At 54.6% G+C, this 22,748-nt stretch overlaps 2 protein-coding genes across 11 annotated transcripts; one reads left to right on the top strand and one right to left on the bottom strand.

Annotated features, from left to right (window-relative positions):
• The first annotated feature begins 57 nt into the window (after window positions 1–57).
• NAT9 (N-acetyltransferase 9) lies at window positions 58–6,118 on the top strand. Of its 9 annotated transcripts, none has more exons than XM_079131943.1 (8): window positions 102–183; window positions 629–664; window positions 782–869; window positions 1,628–1,737; window positions 2,267–2,410; window positions 2,929–2,988; window positions 3,161–3,255; window positions 3,349–6,118. In XM_079131943.1, the coding sequence occupies exons 3-8, from the start codon at window positions 793–795 to the stop codon at window positions 3,481–3,483; spliced, it is 621 nt and encodes a 206-aa protein (XP_078988069.1). In that variant the 5' UTR covers window positions 102–183; window positions 629–664; window positions 782–792; the 3' UTR covers window positions 3,484–6,118. The 9 variants fall into 9 exon arrangements, with proteins under 9 accessions (XP_078988066.1, XP_078988069.1, XP_078988071.1 ...); XM_079131944.1 differs by having other exon boundaries at window positions 179–194; XM_079131940.1 differs by lacking the exon at window positions 629–664 and having other exon boundaries at window positions 58–185; window positions 784–869.
• NHERF1 (NHERF family PDZ scaffold protein 1) lies at window positions 5,863–22,748 on the bottom strand. 2 transcript variants are annotated; one of them, XM_079131932.1, is made up of 6 exons: window positions 22,057–22,745; window positions 10,973–11,134; window positions 10,039–10,192; window positions 8,109–8,149; window positions 6,950–7,039; window positions 5,863–6,717 (listed from the first exon to the last, which is right to left on the bottom strand). In XM_079131932.1, the coding sequence occupies exons 1-6, from the start codon at window positions 22,495–22,497 to the stop codon at window positions 6,529–6,531; spliced, it is 1,077 nt and encodes a 358-aa protein (XP_078988058.1). In that variant the 5' UTR covers window positions 22,498–22,745; the 3' UTR covers window positions 5,863–6,528. The 2 variants fall into 2 exon arrangements, with proteins under 2 accessions (XP_078988058.1, XP_078988059.1); XM_079131933.1 differs by lacking the exon at window positions 6,950–7,039 and having other exon boundaries at window positions 22,057–22,748.

Consider the following 22,748-nt stretch of genomic DNA (forward strand, 5'->3'; position numbering starts at 1 on the left):
TTGGGCGCCTTGCGGGGGCGGGGCCAGGATTGATCCTGGCGGCTGCCGTCTGCGTGGCGGAAGTGGGACGTGCGCTTTCCTGCGCATGCGGGATGACGGCCGCTGGCCGGGCGGGGAAGCGTGGCTAGTTGGGAGAGGCAGATTACCCGTGCGGCTGGGGACGCTTTCGTCGGCGGGGAATGGGTGTGAGCTTGGTCGTTCCGGGCCCCGGTGGCTGGAGAGTCGAGGAGAGGAGCCTGTAGCGCCACGCAAAGGGGAGGGGCCTGAAAACAGAGTGGGCTGGGAGGTCGGACTTGGGGGAGGGGAAGAGGGAGGGTTGAAGCCCCTTGGCTTCCTGGAGCCCGTTGACTTCAGGCCCCTTAACTTGAACTCTGGAGAGAGGAGATGGGTATAGGTTGAAGGCAGGACTGGAAATTGGTTCTGGGATGGAGTCCCTTGAACTGGGGCAGGTAATGGGAGCATTGAAGAATTGAGAAGAATCTTGATTCGGTTCTTGGGTTTGATGGATCGAAATTCTGGGAGGTAGACGGAAGGGACCAGCAGGAATGGCAGGCAACCCATGCTTGGCCCCTGAGAAATGAGCCAAGGGTTGTTTAATTCTTAACCAAATTGGTTCTCTTTTTTGCAGGAGGTTTGAGAGTCAGTGTTCTCTGAAGTGTTTGGAAGGAAAGTACAGGAGGTCCTCCTGTCAGTTTAGCCCCAACCCAGTAGGAGAACTTGGCCTCACACCCTAAGTGGAAAGAAATTCTGGGTCCTTAAGTCTTTGCTCTACCCCACCTGCAGGCTGCTACCATGAGGTTGAATCAGAACACCTTGTTGCTGGGGAAGAAGGTGGTCCTGGTACCCTACACCTCAGAGCACGTGCCTAGGTAACCATCCTCCTTCCCTGGGGTGCAGTTTAGCCCCAGGGAGGGTTGAGCAAATAAACTCTCCATGACACAGCAAGGAGGCCTTCCTTAGCCCCTGAGAAGAATGTTGGTTGTGAGAAATAATTTCATACAGGAAAAAAAGCTGAAGTGGAGGACTGTGACTCCCTGGAAGAAGTCACCCATTCCCATTTTTCTCGTGTGTAAGAAAGAAAAATTGTCGTTTCATCTAGTTGTAAGTTAGTAATATTACATGGTGTCTGTGAATATGCTCAGTTCTTGGAGAGTTAGCATATGCTTGTCCTAAAACAGCTGATTGGTTATTTCCATGTCTTGAAAAGCCAGTGTGGACTCTTATGGAAGCAGTTGGCAAATGTCTAGTAGATTGGGAAAGTGGTGGTATAGGGGGGTGTCCTGCTTTTAGAAGGATCTGTCCACCCTTTATTGCTGAGGTCAGTTTGCCATGTATTCCTCTTAGAAATTTGAGGAATGTTTGGTTTCAAACTGCTCCTCCACACTGATCCTTCAGCCAGGATGTGAAGCTGGACAGATAGAACTTTCCCCTCTTGCTGTTCTCTTCTAAGACTGAATTGCCTTGGGTCTTGTGCCTGTGGCCCTTATAACTCTTTGGGTTTTGTATGAACCCTTTGTTAGCTCTATGGGGCCCTGCTCCCTACCATCCACTTCTTTACTTTATAAGATGTGAACCCATGCCTCTGAATTAGCTCTGTGTGTCTAAGGCTTTCCTCTTGTCCCTGCAGGTATCACGAGTGGATGCAATCAGAGGAACTGCAGCGTTTGACAGCCTCAGAGCCGCTGACCCTGGAGCAGGAGTATGCCATGCAGCGCAGCTGGCGGGAAGATGCAGACAGTGAGGAGGGAAGCCCCAGCCCTTGTAGTGGGGGGCTGGCTCCAGAGGCAGTCTCCGGGTTCCCTCCCTTTCTCGCCTCCAGTCAGTCCTACTGAGGCCACAAAAACTTCACGAAAAGCCCGAAAGATGCTTGAAGCCCTTATACCCTCATGCCACCTGGAGCTGGTCCCTGTGGCTGACCCTTTGCCCTCTTCCCCACTCCCTGTACCAGGCTTGGAAGGATTTAGAGAAAGTAAAGCATTTTGGGCTCTACCTGAAATTTAGCCCCTGCCCTCATGTCCCTCACAACAGCCTCGTGTGGTCACTCCCCTTGTGTCCCCTGCTCCTTTAGAGGACAATCGCTCTTTGGAGAAAGCTGTCTTTTCATAATGATTAAAGGCAGATTTGGACCTTTGTCATGAGCTGAAGGGAGCTCTGGGCCTCTTTTCTTCTCTCAGGTGTTCTGTAGTTCTCTAGCTTGGGTGTGAATACCGTCCTCCCCTCTCTTCTCTGGGGAATGAAGGTGATAACTTGTCACCTTCCCCCGTAGAGTGCACCTTCATTGTGCTGGATGCAGAGAAGTGGCAGGCCCAGCCAGTCCCCACTGAAGAGAGCTGCATGGCGGGAGATGTGAACCTCTTCCTCACCAATCTAGAAGACCCCACCCTGGGGGAGATTGAAGTCATGATTGCAGGTTCGTTCCACCTGGCCCTCAGATTTGCTGAGCCAGAAACCTGCTGAGCTGCACAGGACACTCGGGATCTCAGTGCGGGGCTCGGTGTTGGTGAGCTAGTACCTGGCTCGGGTGGACCCTCCCGAAGCCTGGCGGTTTGCCCCCTGGTTTGTCACTTTATTCCTTATGCTTCAGTGTGAACCTTTGGTTTTGAGGTCTTCAAAATGGCCCCTTCTGTAGGGTGGATGGGGGACCCTTCAAAATCATCCAGCTTCTCTAGTGTGTACTGCCATGCTATAGGAGCACCTCCAGTTTCTGCAATCCTCAGCTCCCCCAGGGGCCCCTGACAGTGCCTTCCCCATCATGGCAGTGTACTGAGGTGAAGGGGTCAGCTTTGGAGTCGAATTGCACCTCTCTTCCTGGTGCAGGACAGTGGCAGTAGCCCCGCCCTCTGGTGAGGATTCAGTGAGCACGCATCTGTCAGGTGTGTACACTGGAGCCTGGCCTAGAGCCAGCTGCTGTGTTGCTCTTTCTTCTAGAGCCCAGCTGCAGGGGCCGGGGCTTCGGCACTGAGGCTGCTCTTCTGATGATGTCTTATGGTAAGGAATTCTGAGCAGCTTGTGTGTGAACAAGTGGCCAGGCCCCAGCTGAGCCTGCTTCCAGCTTGAGGGTGGGGGGCAGTTGACAAGAGCCTCCACTGCAAACAGGAGGGAGGGATGCTATCCAGGGGACTTCATTCTGCTCTTGCCCTTCTCTCTGATACCTCTGGAGGAGTGGCCAAGCTAGGTCTGACCAAGTTTGAGGCTAAAATCGGTCAAGGAAATGAACCCAGCATCCGGATGTTCCAGAAACTTCATTTCAAGCAAGTAAGGATGTCAGGGGGCAGGCCTTGGTCTGGGGTGGTCGTGCTGGAACTTGTGGCTTAACTTAGCATGCCCTGATCTCTGTGGCTCGCACAGGTGGCTGTGAGCAGCATTTTTCAGGAGGTGACGCTCAGACTGACAGTGAGTGAGGCCGAGCGGCAGTGGCTCCAGGCGCAGACCAACCACATGGAAGAGAAGCCCTACAGAGACGGGTCCACAGAGCCCCACTGACAGCCAGGCCTTTTGGGCAGCCACCCCGCATGAGTGGAGGCCAGAGCTTTGCACAGGAGTGCCCTCCAACCCACTCCAAACTGGAAGTCACCTTTTGGGGCCTTCTATACTCAGGCCAGGGGTGCTGGGGCCTCCTCTGCATTGGCAGTGGCCAAACTCATCTCTCCACCTGGCTGTACTGACACTGACTCAGACTTCCCTGGAGTAAGTGGCAGGAATCCACTGGAAAGTCAGGGTGAAGAGGAGAGCTGGAGGGGCCAGGCCCGCCCCTTCAAGGCCAGAGGCACCACCCTAGGGCTGTGGCCCTGACTGGGAGTAAAGGACTTGGTCTGGTTAGCTTGTTTTCTCATTTGGCTTGCAGAAAAGATCTCCCAGGAGCCCAGTCTCAGTCCCTGTTCTATGTGGGAGGGGCAGTTTAATCCTTGGCTGTGACCATGAGGCTTGATGCTGGAAGGGCAGGTGTCTTGGCGAGGAGTGGCCCAGCCCCTCCACTTAAGTGTCCTTGTTTTTGCTTTTACCTTTTTGGAGCCAAATAGTTCTGGCTTTTTTGTTTTGTGGTATAGCACCTTGTGGCTGAAGAACCACTGATGGAGGTTTGGAGGCTCCTGCTCAGCTGCTGGGGCCTCGGATGGTCTCCTGGAGAGGGCATGGCAGGCCATCCTGCCTTCTGTCTCCTACTCACCCTCTACCCAGAGGGTCACTGCACCTGGCTTGGCCACGAGGGGGCAGCAGAGGCACAGGTTCTGGATGGCCAAGCTGCTGGCAATAGCTGCTTACGAGGGAGAGTTGTAATGGGTCCCCCTCCTGGGGAGGGGAGTAACCCCTCGAGTCCTGTCCCCCATGCCCTGTTAACATCTGGGGTGGCCATCAGGAAATACCAGGCATGTTTTTGTAACACAACCATAGGTTGGGCACAGTGGTGCACACCTGTAATCCCAGTGACCCGAGGGGCTGAGGCAGGAGGATCACAACTTGAAAGCCTCTGCAACTTAGCAAGGCTCTAGGCAACTTACACCCTGTCTCTAAATAAAAAATAAAAAGGGCTGGGGATGTAGCTCAGTGGTAAAGTGCCCCTGAGTTAAATTCCTAGTACCAAAAAACACACCAAATCCCTCACCCCCAGCAAACACAAAACTCACCACAGAAGGCACATGTAGGGCATTTTGAGGGGGAAATGCTTCTACGTCTTTCAGCCATCTTGGTTCATCTCACATCAGACCACAGCTGAAAAACTTGGGAATCTAAAGTGAAAGATCTGCTTGTTATGGCTTTGTACTCTGCCCCATCCCCTTAGTGACATTTCCTTCTGAGCTACCTGTCCCTGTCTCAAACTTAATCAGAGTCAAAGGTCCCCCAGGGCTTCTCCACCCAGCAGGTGAGGGAGGGGGGCCCCCAGATCTGGGACTGTCCCCAGGCCTGCTCCACCAGGGGTCAAAAGGGCAGAGGCAAGGGTAGGGTGGGAGGGCCAGGCCCAGCTGAGCAGGGCACAGGACGACGGGTGCTGTGATAAGGGAGATAAGATGGCCAGATAGTGGTTGGCCCTCTTCTCAACCCCCAGGGTGACAGTTCCCTCCCTGATTTGCCTCTTCCTCACTTGTCCTTGATCTGGGAATCTGGTTCTTCGTGGGCTCGTGAAGATTGGGTGGAGAGAGTCCCCAGGGCCAACTACCTGCTCTCTCTGGTAACCAGGCCACCCTGGGCAGACTTCCAGGATGTGGCCTCAGGTGGCAGAGGCAGAAGGGATCTGGCCTCTTGCAGAGGAGCAGGGCATTTTGCCCTTGGAAAGTCCCTTCGATCCCACCTTGCTTCACAGCATGTCCCAGGGCTCAGTGGACCAGTTTGTTTTCTCCCAGTACTGGACAGCTGCCCTCCAATCAGGTCAGTGGCCAGATAAGATAGAGTATCTGGCGCCAGCTCAGCCTGCTCCCAGGAATCCTGCACCCCAGGGGTGTGCTTTGGGCAGAGTCAAAGCAAGTCCTTGCTCATCAAGCCAGGCTCCATACTTTTTTTTTGAGACAGGGTCTCACTAAATTGCTGGCCTTGAACTTGCGATCCTCCTGCCTCAACCTCCCCACATCACTGGGATTACAGGTGTGTGTCACCACACGCAGTCTAGGCTTCACACCTGCAGTGCCCCAGGAACCACTGGAGCCTCTGGCTCCCAGCTCCCACTTTGTAATTGTCCCTATTGCATAGGGGCCACACATGCAGGGCATACTGCCTGGACCTGAGCATAGGAGCAGGGGCAGGTTAAAGCCACCAGTCCTCCTTCCAGCAGTACCCTACCCTCTCAACCAGGGCAACCTGGGAAGACTGTTTGCTATTTCCCACTTTCCACCTAGAAGGACAAGGCTCCAAAGAAGACACAGAGGCTGAACAGTTTGGAGAAATCAGCTGAATTTCTGAAGGAGTCTCCTTACAGTGGTGGTGCCTGGCTCAGAGATGGGCAGCAGGCAGCCAAGCCCTCCCGAGGCTGCCCAGGTGTCTGAGTGGGGAAAACAAAAATTTAAGGCTGAGGCTATTGCCATGTTCCAGATGCAACAACCAGGAAAATCATGAGAATCAAAGAAACAAAAATCCCTCTAAACTCTGCAATACTGTACTCTTAAAAAAAAAAAAAAAAAATCAAATAAAAGATGCCCAAGCCGCAGCTCCCAGGATGGGTGTCCTGTCCATCATGAGCAGAGGCTGCTTAGTCAGCTTCCTGCTTGACCCCAGACCCAGCCATCACATGGGATTATGAAGGAGGACGGCCTGTGGCCTGGCCCCACAATCCTTGCTTGGCATGGGTACCAGTGATGTCCCAAGCAGTGTGGCAAGGGGACAACTGGTAGGATGAAGTCCCCAGGAAGGGGAAACAATCTGCTCTGTGATTGGAACAGGACAGAAAAAACATTTGCCTTCCCTAAAATAAGGGAAGAACAAAGTTTCTAGGGAAATCAGATTCATCAAGGGAGACGCTGGTGCTGATTTGAACGTTGATTGGTGGGCAGATGGGGGATGGGGTGTGGGTGGGTAGGGGGCTGGTAGCTGGTGGACAGGTACTCAGAGGTTGCTGAAGAGTTCATTTTTCTTGCTCCAGTCCATCTGTGGGGCCCGCTTGCTGCTGCGCTTCTGGTGGGCCCGCTCTTTGGCCATGGCCAGGGAGATGTTGAAGTCCAAGATGGGGTCAGAGGAGGAGGTAGGTGAGGGCTCTGTGGAGTCCTGTTTCTTGGGGCTGTCTTGGGAATTTAGCTGTACAGAAGAGTAGGGGAAAGAAAGTGGGCAGTCAGTGCCTGGTGAGGCTCCCTGGTCCTCAGCCTCAGAGAGGTGGCTCCCTTGGGGCCATGCCCAGGGGAAGCCAGGTCACAAGAACAGAGTGCGCCTCAGCATGTGACCTCCAAGGCAGTCTTGTGCCAGGAGCCAGAGTGGCTTGGGAATTGGCTTCTATTAACCCAGTTGCCAAGCCCCACCAGGCTGGCCCTACCTCCTCACTGGTATCGCTGGAGGTGGATCTCGCCAGGGCTGGCCTGGGGCTCTCCGAGGCTGTCTCGGCCAGGGTTTCACGACTGTTCACCTGGCATAGGAAGGAAAGTGTGGGGGTTGGCAGGGAGTGGGGCAGGAAACGCCTGATCAGAGAAGCTGGGAGTCGCGTCTGAGAAGCACCGCTCATGCTTTGGCCATCAGCCCAGACTCCAGCTTTACATTCTTACATTCCTTAAAGGATCAGGGCAGCCTGGTTCATCCATCACCTGGGTGGGGGGTGAGCCGCAGCCCAAGGTGGAATTATCAAACTGCTCTCCCTCCTCCCCAGAATGGCTTTGGGCACTGACTTGCCTTTGGGCCAGTGACCCTGAGGGGTTTCTTGGGAGTGTGGGGATACCAGAGCCCCCTCTATATGACATGGGGGACATGTACACTGCTTCCTGGACCTTCTGTGGCCCCTCCAAACCTTAACCCCAAAGGAGGGATGCAGGGTGTTGAAAGAGTAAGGTGGATGGAGAGTTCCTGACCCAGACGCAGTAACAGAAGGCTCAGGCCTGGGCTCAGGGCCCCGCCCTCTGCAGGGTTCCAGGCAGGAGCCCTGAGTAAGAAGGCTGGAACCAGATTCTGCAGACTCCTCTCTGTGGCCTGACTGGGTTGGCTGTCTCAGAGTGAAGGCTTTGGCCGGGGCGTCAGCTTGGCATTCAGCCCCTTCCTGGGTCCCTCCATGGCTTCAGCTGGCGCCCAGCCTGCCATTCCTTCCTCAGCCTCGCCCCTTCCCTCTGCCTGGGAGGAGGGGCTTTGTTCTTCCAACCCAGGCTGGAAGTAGCAGGGTTGGCAGTGTGTAGCCAGACACTGGAGCTCTGTTCTTGGGGGGAAGAATGGTCTCTTCTGTATGGTGGGGAACTGGAAGCGGGGGCCTGTCACCCAGGATTGCGGGCTGCAGAGGGGCCCAGCCAGAGCTCTCCTGCATGACAGCCTGGGCCCTCAGCAGGGGTGAGGGCTACACTGGCACTTTTATAGTGTGTTTAGGAAGGAGCTCGAACTGGGCCCTGAGGTTTCAGCCTGAGTCAAATGGCTGTCCTCCCAACTATGTCGCTTTCTGACCCATCCCCGGCACCCCTGGGGTTGGGAGCCAGAGATAGTCAGGGGACTACACTTACCTTCTGTATCTCCCCATTGGTGAAGGGCTCAGGCAAGGGACCTAGGTGAGAGAGAGACAGAGGTGAGTCCAGAACCTCTGGGCGAGTGGTAGGGGCTAGGGCTGCTGTGCTGGAGCAGACCATCAGATCTTGTGCCCAAGGTCAGTGGTTAAAAATTTTCTGACTGTAACCCACTGTAAGTACATTTGACATTGTAATGACCCAGTAGACACAAAGATTGTGTGTATGACAAAAGTGTCACAAAACAATACTTACCTTTACTGCAGAGCAATGCTCTTTGATATTGTCTATTAAATTTTAGTAAATGAATGTGCTGGTCTCTATCTGCTAAACCAATCTCAGGAGCCATTGATGGACCATCAGCTGTTTGAAAAACACTGTCTCAGATGGGGTAAAGTTCTAGATGGACTGCCTAATTCCTATCTAGGGAGCCTGTTAAGAACAGATCCCTGGGCAGTCCTAGGCTTCACCATCTTTCACATGCATCCCAGGTGGTGGTGACATGACAGCAGACGTGGGCCACACAGATTATGTTTAGCACCTGCCTCTGCTGGGGAAAAGAAGCCCAGCTCTTACTTGCCATCTGGAAATGAGGGGACAAGAAGGCTCAAGGGCAGTGTCCTCTCCATCAGCCAATGGGGAACCTGGTGTTGACCGGAGGGGTCAGAAGGAGATAAACCAAGGCTGGGATTGCCTCTGACATGGCTTCAAGGGGTTGCTGTCCCCTTCCAGGGACTCATTAGCTTGGGTGGGTTTCTTCTGAACTCCTAGCTGATAACCCACTCGCTTCTCTTCCCTCATCCCTGGTCCAGGGCACAGCCAGGCACAGTCCTTCCTATTGATACCGGGCCTGCCCATGGTGGCAGTGCAGGGGAATTCTGGAACACTCACTCTCCCCCTTCCTCCAGACCTCTCCCTCTCAGGTCTTCTGGCCAGAGATTGCAATCTCCTGGCCAGGGAGACAAACAGAAAAGAGAGGACTGCTCCAGGTTGAAAGATGGTGAAGGTGGCAGGGGATGGCATCTGAGAAGCTGCATATAATCCAGATTTCAGCTGTGTGTCTTCATACCAGGTCCCCAAGAGCAAGGCTGGGGTTTCTTTGGGCATCAGCCTCCTCCTGAGAAATTACCTGAGTTATCTGGTTTTGATAAGCTTGGGAGACAAGGTAAAGGAATTATCCCACCTCCTGGGACCCTGGCTAGAACTAGAGGGGGAAGGGCTGTCCCAAGGGCCCCTCCAGCTAGGCATCCGAGTCATGTGACCCCCACTCCTATAAATATAACTGACCCTTGGGGAAGCCCCACCCACTGCAAAGTCCAAAGAGGCTCCACCCTCAGTGTGGCCCAGCGGGCATCCCCCTCCCTGAGCCATCTTCCCAGGGAGAAAGTTCAGAGCAGGGAGGGGAGGCTGCCCTAGTAGAGCAGCCCTGCACCCTTTGGCTTGGCTTGGGCAGGGGGAGTTGCCAGGCTCAGGAGGGTGAGGGTGGGGGAGGGAGAGGGCAGGGGCCCAGGAACGGAGGGGACCCACTGCTCTCCAGAGCCAGCAAGCTTGTTTCCAAGACAACCTGACAGAAGCGGGTGGGGAGGCACGGGGCTCCTGTCACTGGACTCTGATCTGCCCAGCAAAGGCTGGAAGCTGCCCCAGAGTTAACCCTTTCCTCACCCGGCCCTGAGAACTTGCTAGGGGCAGGGGATGAGGGCTTGGGTCATTCTTTGGTGCTGCAGTTAGGGAATTTCTCGCCAGCCTTCATGCCAGCTGACCTCTTCAGAAACCTACCGCACATCCTGCGTCCTTTCCCTACACAGGGCTGCTCTCTGTGCCAACCCACGCTACGGGAACTCCCCTGGAGGAGGAGGATGAGGCGCCAAAGTCCACCCCTCACCACTAGCCACATCCCCAACTTGGGGGCACTTGGCTCACACCCACTCACCATTCAGATGTTCTTTAGATGGGATCACTTTGCACTTTTTGAAGAACTCATCAGTTTCCTTGTCTACCACAAGCAGCTTGGTCTCGTCCCCTCCAGCCTTGATGGCAGCCACCACGTCCCCATGTTGCTTGCCCTCCATGCAGACCCCATTCACCTGCAGAGTGGGGGTCGCAGGCACAAGTCTCACTTGTAGGGCAGGTGGGGGAGGAGGTCCCACCTGCAGATACTGTGCTTGCACGTCTGTGGAGTCCTGAGCTAGGCCAGTGGTCCTTGGGGTGGACAGTCAGCTTGGAGGCAGGACACATGGGAAGAGCCAAAGAAAATACCCAGACAAGACTAAACAAACACAGCTGTGAGAGACAGGATGGAGGCTTGGAGGCCTGCGCTGGGCTGTCCTCCGACTCCCCCCAGGTCCCCAGCCTTGGTTTTCTCACGTGTAAAATGAGAAGTCTTGGGAGAGCTGATCTCTGGCTCTAAGGTTCTAAGACCGTGATTCTGGGACAAGCCCAAGCGTTCAGCTCACGTTTCCTTTCTCATGAACACAGCACAAGAGCACAAGGCGTGTCTCAAAGCCTAGCTCAGGAAAGGGGTTTAGCCCCCATGCTTGTGCCTGGCACGGAGCACTCAGGAGGGAAGCGTTGGGGTGGCCCCTGGTATCTACCTTGATTGATGGGTGAATTATTGCTGCCAAGTGTTTGTTGGTGAAAAAGAGCCCAAAGAGGGGTGAGAAAAGTCAGTCAGCGCCTGTTGGTCCACCCCCCATTCTTCCTTCTTTTTCTGCTATTGACCTACGCACTGCCCCCTCAATCCAGCATCTGTAGCCTGGCCATGCCCCATGGGTTAACCAAGCAGTGAATGAGGCGATGGCGGCCCAAGGGGGCTAGAGATCCGGAGGAGGAGCCTGGAAGTTTGGAGAACAGAGCGAGGGTATCACCTCCACAATGCGGTCCTGGGCCCGGAGTCCAGAGGCCTCGGCTGGAGAGTCTGGGTCCACTGCCCGGATGAATTGGCCTGGCTTGGATTTGTCACTATGCAGGTTGAAACCATAGCCGTTGGCACCCTTCTTCATGGTACAGAGCCGAGGCCGGAGCTCACGCTGTGGGGATAATGGAAAGTCCACAGTCATTTCAGTGTGCCCTCTGCTTGACCCGTCTCCCCACCAAGGAAGGCAAGTAAGTAATAACACAGCTGTGCCTCAGTCGTGCACAGCAAAGCAAGGGGCTCTGGCTGGCTCAGAGGACCTGTGTGGACATGCAGCATTGCAGCAAACTGCCTGGGTGACCCTGCAGGGACATGGCCCAGGTCTTATCCCTCCTAATGGTCCATCTGGCCCTCCTAGAGGGTGAGGGGAATGAGGCACCCTTGTAAGTGTAGCTGGGTACCTATGGACACGAGGGTGGACCCCAGTCCTTTGTACCCGTTCTCTCGCCAGGGCGCAAGGCAGGTGGGAGTGGAAGCTAGTCAGTATGCTCCTGCTAGGGCCCTTCTTCACTCTCTCGGGCTGCCTTCCTCCTCCACCAAGCCATTCTGCCCAGCCAAAAGGGAATGGAAGAGCCAGATAACTAGGAACCTGCGGGGGTGGGGCACAGTGGGAGGTCCTGGACTGGACAGGACCATCCACAGGGGCTCTAGGTGCAGGATGAAGATGGCAATGGAACTCAAGAGACCCTGTCACTGACTCCAGGGAGCCTGGATGGGGAGGGTGCTGGAAGAGCAGGGCTGGGCCGGAGGAAGCCCAGCAGGGCTGTGCCTGGAAAGCATGAGCAGCTAACGGTGAGCACAGGTTTCTTCTGAGCACGCTGACACAGCTGAAATGGCTTCACGTCCTCTGTACAACTTAGGGCAGTTCAGCTTTGAAGCTGCAACCCGAGGACACACCACATGACAGACAGCTGGACAGAACATGGTGGGAGTGGGCCAAAGCCTGAGTCCAAGCCTTCCCCCACCCCCAGGCCTGTCACCCTGTGCATCAGGCAATGGGCTCCACTGCTTACTAGCTGTGTGACTTGGGGCCAGTCATTTACTTCTCCAAGCCTTGGGGTCCTCATTTCTAGACCTTTCTCGCTGCCCGCTGCCTCCCAGGCTGCTGTGAGGCCCAGGGAGATAATGGCCCGTGTGGGCACGCTCTAATGTGAGCCCCGAGCACACCTGGACTGAACTATACTGTTGAACTTCTCAACGGGCAAGGGAAGCCGAGGAGTCAGCTGCAGGGGAGGGTGGCGTGTCAGGCTGCTCAGAAACCGAAATCCCCAGCTGGGAGCAGAGAAGGGGGAAGGCGAGGGAGGGGCGGGAAGAGCAAAGGGGAGGGCTGCAGCCTCCTGCCCCAACTTGCCAGCCCCAGGAGGCAGCCGCCATCTGCGGGAGATATGCCCCTCTTCACTCCCCGGGGACAGGGTGGGGGCTGGAGGGCCACTCTACCTCCCTTTAAATGCTGGGGTAGTTCTTCAGGATGTTGGTGTGGGTGTGGCGAGGCCAGGAGGGGTAGGAGGGTGATGGCTGGGACCTCCCCTAGTGGCCCCTTACCCACATCTGGTCTAGGGCTCCTCACTTCCAACCACAAGGACAACTAAGCGAGCACCCGAGAGGCAGCCCTCCCTAGGGGCTGCTGGTGCACCCGAAGCCCCAGTTCTCCTTGCCACATGTTTCTCAAGGCTGCCCAGCCCCTCCCACAGCCCCCAGCACCCCCTTCTCTGTTCCGGGAGTAAGTGAGGCTCTTCTCCCCTCCAGCTAATCCCGTCACAAGGCTGCCAGCAGGCCCTCCCCCAGGTGGCCCAGGTGAGCAGGAACTGGTCTGACCAGTTGCCACCCCACCAGGACAGGCGCTCAGCTTTCCACCTTAGCCACCCTGCGCTCTAGGATCCCTGTCCCTATACCCTGAGAAGGTGGGAGGGTGAACCTCTGGGATGGGTAGGGGGCAGCTCCCATGCTTAACTGCTTCCCACCTCCCTCCAAAGAATCCTCCCATAGCAACCTGGCTGGGGCTTGTCAGCTGTTTTTGAGATAGGTAAAGTGAGGCTCAGAGAAGTTAAGCCCCCTGCCTGACAGCACACAGCCAGAACTCTAAGCTGCCCTCCTTCCACCACACTGTGGGCTGGTCCTGAAAGATCCAAGTGCACCAGGTAATCCATGTGGAGCAGAGACCCCAGCTCTGGGCTCTCCCTGGCACTGGCTGCAGTGTGAGATGACCACAGCCTTCCTTCCGGTGCTCTGTGCCTCTGTAGCCAGAGCTGTGGCCCAGGTGGAAGGATAAACCTTGGCTGGGTGACAGGGCGGTGAACATGCCTGGGCTGGGGCTGTGGTTGAAATTAGGCTGGGGGGTGGGTGGCTCATGCTCCCTGGTTGGCGGGGCTGGGCAGCTGCCCTCATGATGCCCAACTCCCTTCTGGTCCAGGTCTCTGTGCTGTGAGTCTTCTTTACTGTATGCCTCAGCAAGTGTCACCCCCGTACCCCTTGCTTTGACATGTCATCAAAGCTCAGAAGCTTGCTTTGTGCTTTGCTCCCTTCTGCCAACATGCAGATCAGAGGGGTGCGAAGGACCCCAGCACCCACCATGACCTGCCCCACTGCCCTCTGGGAGTCCACAGTGGCTTGGGGCAGAGGGCTGGAAGCCTATACCTAGTCCCTGCCATGCAGCACTCAGATGCCTACAGAGCCTAGCTGGTCTGTCCTTTCCAAGTTCCTGGAAGCTCCCACCATTCACAATGGTGAATTCACCCATGGGGGCTTCCTACAACTCCAGGGAGATCAGCTTCCAAGAGAAGTCACCCAGATGTTCCCAGGAGGTGTCAATGCAGCTGATGAGTCAGCCCATCAGGTGGCCCATTCCAGTCTGGGTGGGGCCAGGAGTTCGCTGGTGGCAGCCCCCAGGGGATCGGGAAGGCCTGGCCTGTTTGTGCTAGTTCCAGAACACGGGGGTGGGGGGCCTCCAGAGAACATGGCCCCAGAGTCGGTGCAGATCCTCCCAATAAATTCTGAAAGGCTGGAAATAAAAGTCAGGATCTGCTCAGAGAAGAGACTGGCAGAGACCCAGAAGAGGAGCATGAAGCGGTGGCGGCCCAAGGTGGTGTGCTGGGCTGGGGTGGCTCAGGGCTGGGTGGGCCCCAGACGCTCAATTTCAGACAATGCTGGATGGCTGTACAGAAAAGACATGCCAGGAGCGCAGCCTCCAGACCCTCCTGTGGGGCTTTCTCCCACCCTCATGTTCTTAAGCTACCCATCATCCCTCTTCTCATGCAGGAAGCCTAGCCCGCCCCAAGTGGCCACCCCATCATCACCTCCACCCCTGCAGCTCAGGGTGCGGACAGCGGGCAAGGAATTCAATAGGCACCACCAGCAGCCACCTGGAAGGCTGGGGAAAGTGGATACCCTAATCCTGGTGACTGATGTCTCTGGGGAGCTGGCGGCTGGGGGCCAACGCCCCGTTGGGCCCAGCTCCTCCCTGGCTGATGCCATGGTGATGGGTTGGACAGAAACAGACAGACAGGCTGCCTCCACCACTTCCTGAAGGTCAGGCAGAAGCAGGCCCCAGAAGGGATGGGTTGGGCAGCGGGAAGACCACCAAGGTGGTTAGGGTACAACAGAGGTGACCCCCACCTCTCAAGACTGCCCTTCCCCCAGGCAGCCCAGGGCTCTTGTCATGTAAATAAGACTCTGCTGCCCTATACAGAGAAAGTAGCCAACAAAAGACAAGGGGCTGGGGGCGGGGCGGGAGGAGCAGGGGGCTGGGGGCATGATGGGTAGGAGCCTCTGCTGCGCCAGGAGGCAGCTCCATTAGTTCCATATACTCTGGGGATACAGGCTTGGGCTGGGTGCTGGCTCTCAAGGGAAGCCAGATGGAGATAGCTGGCTCTGCCCAGGCTGTCCTGTGACAGGCAGCATGGGATACTGCTCTTTGGACAGTCTGGGAAGTGACCGGGACCTTGGAACACTGCGCCAATGTCCGGATCTGTAGGTTGAAGGTATCTTTACTTCACCCCAAGTGAGGCACAGTGGTTTTGATTACTACTGGATCTGAGCCCCAGGGCCCTGAAGTCACCTCCTGTTCCCTACAGGACCCCCTCCCCTTGCATCTGTGCACGTCAAGGAATATCAGATATCATTGTTTGCAAAAAAGGATAGTACCCCTAGTCCTTGATGCTGTACTTCTGCTTTCCAGTGGGAAAGATTTTTCCTGGGGCCCAGGCAGTGGCGGGGACCTGGCGAGAGACATAAGCTAGGGCTCGGGGCTGCTTCTCCAATACCCCGGGTTGGGGACCCTGAGCCAGATTCTCCCTCTGGCTGACAGTCTCTTCTCCCAGCTGTTGCCAAAGAGACCTACAGTGCAGCAGAGTCTGGCTCAGGTCTCTGGGCTGGGCAAGCCTGGGATGGAGCAGGCTGGTACCTGGGCTGCTGCCTGGCTGGACACCATTCAGGGTGGCCGTCCCAGGCCTTCCTGCCTGCCTGCCTGCCCTGCAGGCGCTCTGCCATCCCTCAGCCTTCCCCCAGAATTTGCTCGGTGTAACTCCCGTCTCCCAAAAGGCTAAGTGAGAAATGTCAGGGAGCTTGTGAAGTCGGGCTCAACAATGAAGTAACAAAGAGCGGCCGCCATTTGCCCAACACTTGGTATGTGCCAGACACTGTGCTGGGGCACCTTCTCATTAAAACCCAATTACAGGGCCGAGGGTGTAACTCAGTGGTAGAGAGCTCACCTAGCATGAACAAAGCCCTGAGTTCAATCCTCACCACTACAAAAATAAACACATAAAATAAATTCCAATTGTAACTCTGCAAGGGAAGTATTGCTGCCTGTATTTCACAGGTGAGAAGACCCAGCTTCTGATAAAGAATCGATTGCTCAAGTACACACAGGTGATAGGAGAAAACTTGAACTCAGACCTAGAGTAGCATTGTGCGATAGAAATAAGCCAACCTGTGTGCAATTTCATAACTTCTAGTAGCCACAGTAAAAAGTAGAGAGAAGGGCCTGGGGGTGGTAAAGGGCCTGCTTAGCATGTGCGTGGCCCTGAGTCTGACCCCCAGCATCACATGTACAAAAAAAAAAAAGTAAAAAGAAACAAGGGTAATTAAGCTTCATATTTCACACAATGTATCCAAAATATCATTGCAACATGTAGTCAACCTGTTTTTTAAAACTAAGAAATTTTACTTCATTTGTTCAGGTCTCTAACCCAAAGATCTGAAATCCAAAATGCTCCAAAATCTGAAACTTGAGTGCAGAACTGATACGACCAATGTAAAATTCCATGCTATGAAACTTTGTTTCCTGTACAAAATTATCCAAATAATGTATAAAATTAGCTTCAGGCTGCACAGATAAGGTATACATGAAACACAAATGAATTTTGTTTGGACTTGGATCCCATCCCTAAGATGTCCTTCTTTTTTTTTGGTAGCAGGGATTGAACCCAGGGGCACTTTACCACTGAGCTATATATTTGCATATATATGCAAATATCCCCCCCCAAAGAAAAAAATCTGAAATCTAAAACACTTCCAGTCTCAAGCATTTTGGATAAGAGATTCAACCTGCACCAATTCTTGAAAATGGAGAATGCATTTCACGTATATACGCAGAACATTTCCACTTGGGCCACAACACTTCAAGTGCCCAAGAGCTTTCACTTGGCTGGTGGCTACTGTGAAGGGCAGCACAGATGTCTTTCAGACATTATGCTGAGAGCCCCAAACACGCCCTTCTAAATCCCTGGACCTCTGCTGTGGGCACTGGCCCCCAAGTCCTCAAAGCACAGGGAGAGGACACGCCTTTGCCTCTGGCCTCATTCACAGAGCTGTGGGACCTGAGCATGACAAACATTCTCTGCATGTTATAAGCTGCCCCTGAGGTGACCTGACCTCAGGGAATCTACAGCACTTGTCCTTTCTCAGGAAATAGGAACCTAAACGTTGCCTAGGAATCTGGGGACATGGTGGGTTGTCCTACTCTGAGGGGAGGGCTAAGTCAACAGCCAAGGCCAGCTTCTTCACACTTCAGGGGAGCACCAGAGCCAGCAAGGAGAGGCTGGGGGGCCAGGGAGGATAGAGACTTGGTTACTAAGCTCTGGGTCCACCAGCTGGGAGTCCTGAGATGCCACCTAACTGCCACGTCACTGCCCATGCCTCAGTCTCCACAGGCAGAACGGGGCTAACACCGGCCTTGGGGCGGTCATGTGCATGAAGTGAGCAGGCACACTGCAAATCTGTATTTCCACCCCAGGAGGGCCACTCTACCTAGAAGGGCAGAGCAGAGCCATGGCTGCTGATGGGGTGCAGAGCTCTGATTTCTCCCAGTGCAAAGGCTGCAGCCCAACAGACCCTGGTAGACTGCCTGTTCCTCTAACTCCTGGCACCCATCCCCCGCTGTCCCAAGGATGAGAAACCTGGGGAAGACCCCCATCTACCTGAGGTTCACTGAGAAGGAAGCTCCTTTCTAGAATGACTGATATAATTTAACAGGAGTCTCAAGTGACAGTCGGGGGCCCTAATGTTGTACCGGTGGAGAAAACGATCACAAAATTGATCGCATTGATTGAATGCGACTTCAGAGGAGGAAGCCACTAGTGCATGGCTTGTTTCAAATGCAAGCATTGAGCAGCTCAAGCTGGTCACCCTGGGAGAGGCTGATGGCCTGCCAGCTAGCCGTGCCCACCCACCCACCGTGCTACCTAGGGCATCTGATTGTCTCTGCATCTGCACCAGGATCAGGGTCCATCCAGGTTGATGGAAACCCGCGTCAAGCTGGGCACTTTCACATTCACACCTGTCCTCTCATCTAAACTTCCCAGCAACCCAAGGGGTGGGTGGGTGCTGGTGTCCCCATTTTACAGAAGTGGAAGCTGAGGTTTGCAGGGAACAGTAAACTCCTCGGGTTCCAGAGCCAGCAAGCAGCAGATTCCTCGTCTTAAAATGGAAGCTGCTAGTAGGCAAGAAGAGTGAGTGGGTAGGTTCTATCTAGAATTCCAATCTCTGAGTGTGCTGGAGGCACAAATAAGCCAGGTGTGCAGAACTGCCGCACACTGAAACAAAGATCCCATACAGCTGTTTGGTATTCGGTCATTAACTCAAATTATCTGTTGAGCACCTCCCTCTTGGGGGCCTGGCACAGCGCTAGGGATAGTGGGGCAAGTAAGCTGCAGTTGCTGCCCAGGGCTTGCATGGAGTGGAGAAGGTCACAGAGATGACTGAAATACTGTGTGGTAAGAGTGATCGGATACCACACAAAGGAGGAGGAGGGAAGAGCAGCTTTGCCTCTGGGATCAAGGAAAGGCTCCGTGGGAGGTCAGAGGTCTTGAAGAGTGTCCCCAGTGAAGAAGGGGACAGGAAAATTTCCAGTCCAATGACTACTGAGAGCATATGGTGTGCTCAAGGGGAATTAAAACACTTGGTGCGGTTTCCAGGTTTATTAGTGCAGTAGGGAGAGTGGGCTTCCAGACTGTGGAGGACAAGGGGACATCATGTAGCTCTTAAACAACAGTGACTACTGATTGAGCCCTTCTGAGTGCTGGGCTTGGCCACCACTGCACCTGCCCAACTAGGGAGGCAGATCCTGTGCCAGATGTCCCATGGGTGGGGTGTAATAATCAGTTAACTATTTATTAATTTAAATGCCAAAAACCAACATTTACTGAGCACTTACTTAGTCTCAGGCACTGGGTGACTTATAGTCTGTCACTGCATAATTTTGCAGATTTTATGTAAAACAAAACAAAACAAAACATTTTTTTTTCCAAAAAAGTGAAGGCAACCATTATGTGAAGCCCTTTTTATTTTGGTTAGTTTTGGGGATTGAACCCAAGGGTGTTCTACTACTGAGCTACATCCCTGGTCCTTTTTATTTTTTATTTTGAGACAGGTCTCGCTAAGCTGCTGAGAGTCTCACTTAATTGCTGAAGCTGAACTGGAACTTGGGATTGTCCTTCTCAACCTCCCAAATTGCTGGGATTAGCTGGGATTACGTGTGTGCCACTGTTTCAGCTACCGGAAGCTTTTTTTTAAAACAATAACAACAACAACAACAACAACAACAAAAAACCCCACAAAAACCTGTGCTGGTCTTATTTAAAAATCATTAGTTACTAAACTATCTTTGGTGCAAGATTAGGATGCACGGAATACTCCTGAATGTGTGTCACGTGCTGGTGACAATTATGTGGTAGAATATGGTAAGTACATTCTTATGTAATCCCAGCAACCTCATGAAGTCACTGCCATCGCCCCAACTTACACAAGAGGAAATGGAGGCTTAGGGAAGTAAAGCAACTTGGCTCAGGCAGCCCCAGTAGACAGCTGAGCTGGCTCAGGCCTGCTATGTCACTTTGGGTCCTAGCTCAGAGTTTAGGCCTTCTGCTGTGGTTAATGGGGGGAGAGGAGTTTTAAGCCAGGAAGTCCCAGGACAGGTGTTGCTGCTCTTCCCTTCATATGGGTGAAGGTGGGTAAAGCTATTAAGAAATCAGGTGAGCCCCTGTAATCCCAGTGGCTTGGCAGGACGATTGTGAGTTCAAAGCCAGCATCAGGAGCTAGGGATATAGCTCAGTTGGTAGAGTGCTTGCCTCATATGCACAAGGTACTGGGTTCAATCCCCAGCACCACCAAAAAAAAAAAAAATAAAAAAAAAAAATAAAAAAAAAAAAAGCCAGCCTCAGCAATTTAGTGAGGCCTAGGGGAGATTCTGTCTCAAAATAAAAAAGGATGTGGCTCAGTGGTTAAGTACCCCCTGGGTTCAATTCCTAGTACAAAAAAAGTCAGGAAGCCTACCTCCACCTAGACTGGGCTAGAATGCCCAGCATAGATGGCCAGGGCTCCAGGCACCCCTTACCCTCTGCCCTGTGTGGTTCTTGACCTGGTTGGGCTGGTCCTCCCAATGATGTGCCAGCCAGCCAAGTGCGCTCTGCACAGCACCTTTTCACTTTCGAGAACTGGCGGTATCAGAACAGTCCCTGCACTGCAGCAAATTCAGGCTGAAATTAGTTAGTGAACCTCAATTAGAGGCCCTATGTGGGAAAGGGATGCCTTTTAGGATTGAAAAAAGAAAAAGAAAAAAAAAACCAACACAACATTACAACCTTCACTGACAGTTTCTGTAGTAGCAGGGTGGGCCTCCTTCTGGTATATGGGGATTTTCTTCTGGACGGGCTTCGCAATACTGACTGGGATGAATAAAGCTGAGGAACTTAGCCTCATAGAACTGGGAATGAAGGGCCTGGGCATAAATGACCAAACTCAGAATCTAGTGGGGGGTTAGAACTTCTCATTATTTCTAAAATTCTTTGGAATAGTGCTCCTATTTTATAGATGGGAAAAATCAAATCTCAGAGAATGACTGACTTGCCTGGCAATGGTGTCCCCAGGATGGCTGTACTACCATCTCCTAGCCTAACAAATACACACAAATGTAGGTGTCACACCAGTCTGGGGGAACCTGGTCCTGTGCTCACCCACAGGACAGCCAGCCCAGAGAGCAGGAAGCCCTGCCCACTGTCCTTCAGTCAGCGGTGTGGTAGAGTGCATGTGCTGTGCCAACCCTTCAAACCTGCCTCCTCCAGCCCTCTGGCACCCAGCAGGACCAAAAGGGCAAAGGGAGGAGCTGAACATGACTCTGACTTGGTGGTGGGGGGTGTTATTTGTGTGGGTGCCAAAGTCCAAAGGAAAGAAAAAGGAATGACCAATCCATGGACTCCGCACAAAGTTCACCTGGGTTTCTGCCTGGGAACAGAGGTCATCCGTTCCAACTCCCTGTCAGGGGTGCCTCAGTCTCTCCTCTTACCCCTTGCCAATGCCAGCTTGGCAGTGGCAGGGGGTGGGAGCCTGGTGGCCTGCATTCCCAGCACCCAGGTCTGGCTGGACAGGGCTCCTAGTGACCTCACTTCCACCAAACCAGTTGATCCTCTCAGGCTCCACCTCCTACCTTAATGCTGAAATGTGCCCTTTCTCTATCAAGGAGGATCCTCCAGGCTCCAGAGACACCCCTGCTACAGGCTGTCCTCAGGTAGAGAGCTGGTGGATGCTGAAGGGGCCCCACCCCCTTGCTCTCCTGGGACAGGAGGCTCAGCACAAGAGCTCCTGTTTTGCCAGCTGCCCCTCCTGCAGCTGATCCAAACTGGGATCGTTCTGGAAAGTCCAAACATAGGCAAAAGTGACCAGCCTGCCTGCTGTCCCAGAACTGGAGTTAGCAGTGACAACGTTGGGGGAGACCACCTGCTTACAGTGAGCTCCAGGGCTGGGTCTGGCAGAGTGCCTGCTCCCTTCCCCAGCCATTTTCTCCTCCTCCTCCAAGGTCCTCCCTCCTGCTCCCTGAAGAGCTAGCGCTTACTCCTCACATTCCTAAGAATCATAAATCCTGGGTGGCAGAGCCACCACCCTCAAGACGCCTCTGTGCCTCCTCCCTGCCCCCACCCCCATCCATCAGGCCCTGAGCAGGTGGGGCTTTCTTTTTCTTAGAACTCACACTGGACTTTGGGAAGATGAAGTCCAGCCGGGTGAAGTTATTGATACACACAGCAGGAGGCTGGGTGGAAGTGGTAGGTGTGGGACAGACGCCTGGGCCCCTCCCACACTGGGACTCAGCACTGAAAGGGGATTGTTATTCCTCCAGCTCTTTGAGTGGGACGTACTCGCCTCGCCTTCACCCTAGCTTCAGTTAGGACCCACAGGGGCCGTGGGGAAAGCTGGCACCTCTAGGGTAGAGACGCCTTCCTCCCACCCCAGGGGCGGGATGGGGTGGCCCAGGTGAGGGCCCCAGGAAGGAGCAGGTTTGGGTTCCAAGGGACAGGAGCCCAGGAAAAGGGGGCTGACCTCCGTTGTGCCGCCCTTCCAAATGGGCAAGGGGGGAAGGGGGCAAAGAAAGGTGCAGGCGGCAAAGGTACTCAGACTTCCACGTCAGAATACAGTCGTCAGAAGCTGCCCCACGCCTGCCCAGGACCTGAGAGGGCGCCGAGTCGGCGGGCGGAAGCAGCTCCCTCCCGCGGCTAGAGCTTTAGACGTCCGGGGTGCCTAGAGCTCTTCCCAGGTTTGACCCGCACTTACCCGCTCCGGAAGGCTCTTCTCGGCTTCACGCGGTTCGTCTTCGGCGCCAGTCCCCTGCCCCTCGGTGGCGGCCGGCGACTCGGCCTGTCCTGGCCCTTCCTGGGCGCGCAGCAGCTCCTCCCCGACCTGGACCCCTAGCTTTTTCAACTGCTCGTCAGTCTCGGGGTCCACCACCAGCAGGCGCACCGCGTTGAGCGCGGCGCGGATGCGGCTCACCACCTGCTGGTGGGTTTCCTTCTCGACATTCTCGCCGTTCACCTCCACCAGCCGGTCCCCGGCCAGCAGCCCAGCTTTTTCAGCCGGCGAGCCGGGCTCCACCAGTCGGATAAACTGGCCCGCCTTGCCTTTCTCTCCGTGCAGATGGAAGCCGTAGCCATTCGGACCCTTCTCCAGGCAGCAGAGCCGGGGCAGGGGAGCCCCGGCTGCCGCGTCCGTGCTCATTTTGTCCTGCGACTGCTCAGCAGCGAGAAGTGGGGTCCCGTCGGGGGCCTGAGACGCGACGGCTCAGCCTTTCTCCCGGCCCTAGAACCGGGAGGAGAGCGGGAGCGTCGCAGGGAATTCCCGGGCAGCCAGACGGGCGGAGAGCGCAGGTGTACAGGGATCGCGGACCGGGAACGACGAAGAACAGACGGAGGAACGCGGACCAATCCCCGCCCCGCGCGGCGTCTGAGCGTTCCAGAACCCGTCCAGCC

This window comes from Sciurus vulgaris, assembly GCF_902686455.1.
Source record: "Sciurus vulgaris genome assembly, chromosome: 3".
Classification (NCBI taxonomy): domain Eukaryota; kingdom Metazoa; phylum Chordata; class Mammalia; order Rodentia; family Sciuridae; genus Sciurus; species Sciurus vulgaris.

Bases quoted from the DNA above. Each gene is read 5' to 3' on its own strand.
- NAT9 (XM_079131939.1), top strand. The intron at 2,411-2,928 runs GTTCGTTCCACC...TCTTTCTTCTAG, and splicing joins GATTGAAGTCATGATTGCAG to AGCCCAGCTGCAGGGGCCGG. The intron at 2,989-3,160 runs GTAAGGAATTCT...ATACCTCTGGAG, and splicing joins TCTTCTGATGATGTCTTATG to GAGTGGCCAAGCTAGGTCTG.
- NHERF1 (XM_079131932.1), bottom strand. From the start codon at position 22,497: ATGAGCACGGACGCGGCAGCCGGGGCTCCCCTGCCCCGGCTCTGCTGC. The intron at 11,135-22,056 runs GTAAGTGCGGGT...TTATCCCCACAG, and splicing joins AGAAGAGCCTTCCGGAGCGG to CGTGAGCTCCGGCCTCGGCT. The intron at 6,718-6,949 runs GTAGGGCCAGCC...TCTTCTGTACAG, and splicing joins CCAGCGATACCAGTGAGGAG to CTAAATTCCCAAGACAGCCC.